Source organism: Echiichthys vipera (assembly GCF_963691815.1).
Source record: "Echiichthys vipera genome assembly, chromosome: 9".
NCBI classification, from domain to species: Eukaryota; Metazoa; Chordata; class Actinopteri; order Perciformes; family Trachinidae; genus Echiichthys; species Echiichthys vipera.
The window spans coordinates 688108-691763 of record NC_139834.1 but is presented as its reverse complement, the minus strand read 5'-3'; the positions used below and the strand labels follow the sequence as shown (position 1 = coordinate 691763).

General features: G+C 52.6%; 1 protein-coding gene across 1 annotated transcript; it reads right to left on the bottom strand.

Annotated features, from left to right (window-relative positions):
• Window positions 1-3656, bottom strand: LOC310951948 (tumor necrosis factor receptor superfamily member 14-like; the record flags this gene model as incomplete). The annotated part of the gene is made up of 8 exons (XM_083920434.1): window positions 3527-3656; window positions 2633-2726; window positions 2402-2527; window positions 1319-1474; window positions 709-796; window positions 288-472; window positions 165-196; window positions 1-48 (listed from the first exon to the last, which is right to left on the bottom strand). Exons 1-8 carry the CDS (start codon window positions 3563-3565, stop codon window positions 1-3), a joined length of 768 nt encoding a protein of 255 aa, XP_083776560.1. The 5' UTR covers window positions 3566-3656.

The window sequence follows — 3656 nt, the reverse complement described above, 5'->3', positions numbered from 1 at the left end:
CTACTCTGGGTTCATCCTGGATCTCTCTTCTCCCTTCAGATCTCCCGCCTGTGTGGGATTCAGATAAAGGAGGTCATGTGATTACAGGTGATATCACGTCCTGCTCTTCCTGCATTTACAGTAAAAACGATGAGTAATGGAGGTAAAGAGAGGAGGACGCATACCTCTTGTAACTCCACCGCACTTTTCCCTCTTACTGTAAAAAGCAACACCAATAAAAACACATTCATTAACATCTCGATGGCTCGACAGTCGATATATAAAGTCGGTCTGAATGTGAATCGTACTTGTTCTCTGCAATGTTTTCTTCTTTTTGAGATACCACAGAAACAGTGCCACTAAAAAAAGCCCCAGCACGAGAGCGACGCCGATGGTCAGAGCTACTGCAGTGATCCCTGAACTCTGTTCCCCACATTCAGCGTCCGTCTGAGCCGTTCCTGGTTTCAGCTGATGCAGATTCTTTGATTCACACCTGGAATGACAGACGGACACTTTTTAGATGCCCAGGAGATGAACTGGCACCTCTCCATCCAGCAGTCTATGCTCCATTCACAGTGCAGGGACTCGAGCCGGCGACCCTCCTGTTCCCAGCCAGGTCACCTGTAGACTGAGCTGCCGCCGCCCCACAGGGACGCGTGCAGGAGACGGTGAATCTGCTGCTGTTGGAAGAACCCCGGCGTGTCCGTGTGGACCTGAAGCTGCACTTACTGTGTGTGCGGCCGACAGGACGGAAACGTCCCGTCTGAGAACGTTCCAGCGCTGCAGTCCGAGCACACGGCGTCCCTGAACGCTGTTCCTGCACAAACACAGTTCATGTAGAGTTCAGTGCACGTGTGATGAAGGGATCAATGCACGTTTGCACGTGTACGAGCACGAGGCCTACGGCGGTTCTGAGGTCATTTCCTGTGCGCCTGTTGGGACGTAGAAAAAAGAAGGAGGGACCATGCGCGGACATTTCAAACAATGGCGGTGAAAGGTTCACGTTGGTGTGATGCGGAGGTGGAGTGTTTACTGCAGATTTGGTCGATGAAAAGATTCAAAAACAGTCGACAAGACGCACAAAAACTCTGAGGTCTACGGAAAGATCTGGAAACAAAGCCACGCATCGCCATGACGTCATCAATGCGTGTGACGTGTTACGGCGTGATGACGTATAGGCAGCAAGAAGCATTCTCCGAGGCCCAGGTAGTGTGAGTACAAACGGGCCTGGAGGGGGGGACAAGGACCCTAAGGCACGGGGCACGGGACGGAGGCACAGTGGGAGGCGGCCCTCAATGGTAGGTACATTCTGCCCGTGACTGGGCTCAGGCACACGCACCGTTCTGGCTGATGAACTGTCCTGGAGGACATCTTATGTGTCTCTGCGCTGCCTCACAGCCGAGCTTCCCTGGGTCCACACAGAAGAATCCCTCCAGCGGTTCACAAGCGGCGTTGGATTTTCTCGTACAGGTCCGATTTATCTTTAAACCAGCACCTGTCAACACACAGAGACGTGAAATACGGGTCACTAAGGTGGATTTAGTCTGGTCTGTTAAACAGCTGCATGCTTTTAGGACATCTGAGGAAACGTGAAACACCAACACGGGCGACTTTTCCACCGTTTTCCTCTTATTAATGAGTTTAACGACAAATCAAAGCCAAGTCCAGTTCTTTATTAACGCTGAATCTGCATCTTTTATGGAAGCTAACTGATGCAAAACACAATGATTCATCAACATCCTCAGCCTCTGATCCTGGATCAGGTCTCGGGGGCAGCAGCTCCAGCAGGGGACCCCAAACTTCCCTTTCCTGGGCCACATTAACCAGCTCTAACTGGGGGATCCTGAGGCGTTCCCAGGCCAGTGTGGAGATCTAATCTCTCCACCTGGTCCTGGGTCTTCCCCGAGGCCTCCTCCCAGCTGGACGTGCCTGGAACACCTCCCTAGGGAGGCGCCCAGGGTTCATCCTTACCAGATGATCCTGAACCACCTCAACTGGCTCCTTTCAACACAAAGGAGCAGCGGCTCTACTCCGAGTTCCTCACGGATGCTGAACTTCTCCCCCTCTCTCTAAGGGAGACTCCAGACCCCCTCCTGAGGAAACACAGTTCACACGCTTGGACCTGGACCTGGTTCTTTGGGTCCTGACCTGGACCTGGTTCTTTGGGTCCTGACCCAGCTTTCATGACCACAGGTGAGGGTAGGAACCAGGACTGAGGGTAGATCCAGAGCTTTGTCTTCCTCAGCTCTCTGTTCATCACAACGGTGCGGTAGAGCGACTGCAGCTCCGCCCCCGCTGCTCCATCGTCCCCTCACTCGTGAACAAGATCCCGAGGTCCTTGAAGTCCTTCACTTGGGGTCAGGACTCATTCCAGACCCGGAGTATGTTTCTACTAATAATTAGGAAATGAAAGGAGGTCTACCTGCGTCACAGGTTGCACAGGGAATACACTGTTTGAGCCCAGTGTCCTGATCCATGAAGGTCCCCTCGTTGCAGGGCAAACAGGAAGTGCTTGTGTATCCTGTGCAGTCCACATTCACTCGATTTCCTGTTGAAAACAAAAAGCAACGAGTTAATTTTATACCATATAAAGTTTCTACCAAATGAAAGTGTGTTGTCGTGATTCAGACCACAGAGTAAAATGTGACTTCACCCGGGGCACAGCGAGGACAGCATTCATCTCCCTTCTGATACTCCGTCCGATGACACGTGAGGGCGTGTCCTCCGAGGGCATCGAACACGAGTATCTGTGGAGAGGAGCAGAGAGGGCTCATCCCTGTGTTCCCCGGCTGCATACGATTTAATTCATTCTGTCAGGGTTAGGGGGTAGAGTTAGGCCGCCCTCCCACTGTTCCTCCGTCCTGTGCCCCGTGCTTTAGGGTCCTTGTCCCCCCCTCCAGGCCCGTTTGTACTCACACTACCTGGGCCTCGGAGAATGCTTCTTGCTGCCTATACGTCATCACGCCGTAACACGTCACACGCATTGATGACGTCATGGCGATGCGTGGCTTTGTTTCCAGATCTTTCCGTAGACCTCGGAGTTTTTGTGCGTCTTGTCGACTGTTTTTGAATCTTTTCATCGACCAAATCTGCAGTAAACACCTCACCTCCGCATCACACCAACGTGAACCTTTCACCGCCATTGTTTGAAATGTCCGCGCATGGTCCCTCCTTCTTTTTTCTACGTCCCAACAGGCGCACAGGAAATGACCTCAGAACCGCCGTAGTCCTCGTGCTCGTACATGTGCGCACGCTCGTGCTCGTACACGTGCAAACGTGCTTTACTAAAGCCCACCTCTCCCAAACGGGCCGTGGACGGCAAGCGTGCCGCTCCTAGACGCGGTACGGTTGCACTCACACTGGTCAAAGGAACCAGACTTTAGCCGTGACACCTGCTGGGGCACGGGACGGAGGAACAGTGGGAGGGCGCCCTTAGAGTCCTTTTCAGACGGGGGTTCTGTTTTTGGCTGATGAAAATGCAGTTGTGACGTAGTTTGAGAAGGAAAAGGCTAAAATAAAAGCTTGTTGTAATAACAAACGGTGTTACCAGCAACGGTGCCATCCTCAAAGGCGTCAGAAGCATCATTGTAAACGGCAGCTTCACAGTTTCCGTGGGCTGGAGACCGGTGCTTCTTACGGAGGGTCAGAGAGAGAGAGAGACACCACCTGAGAACACA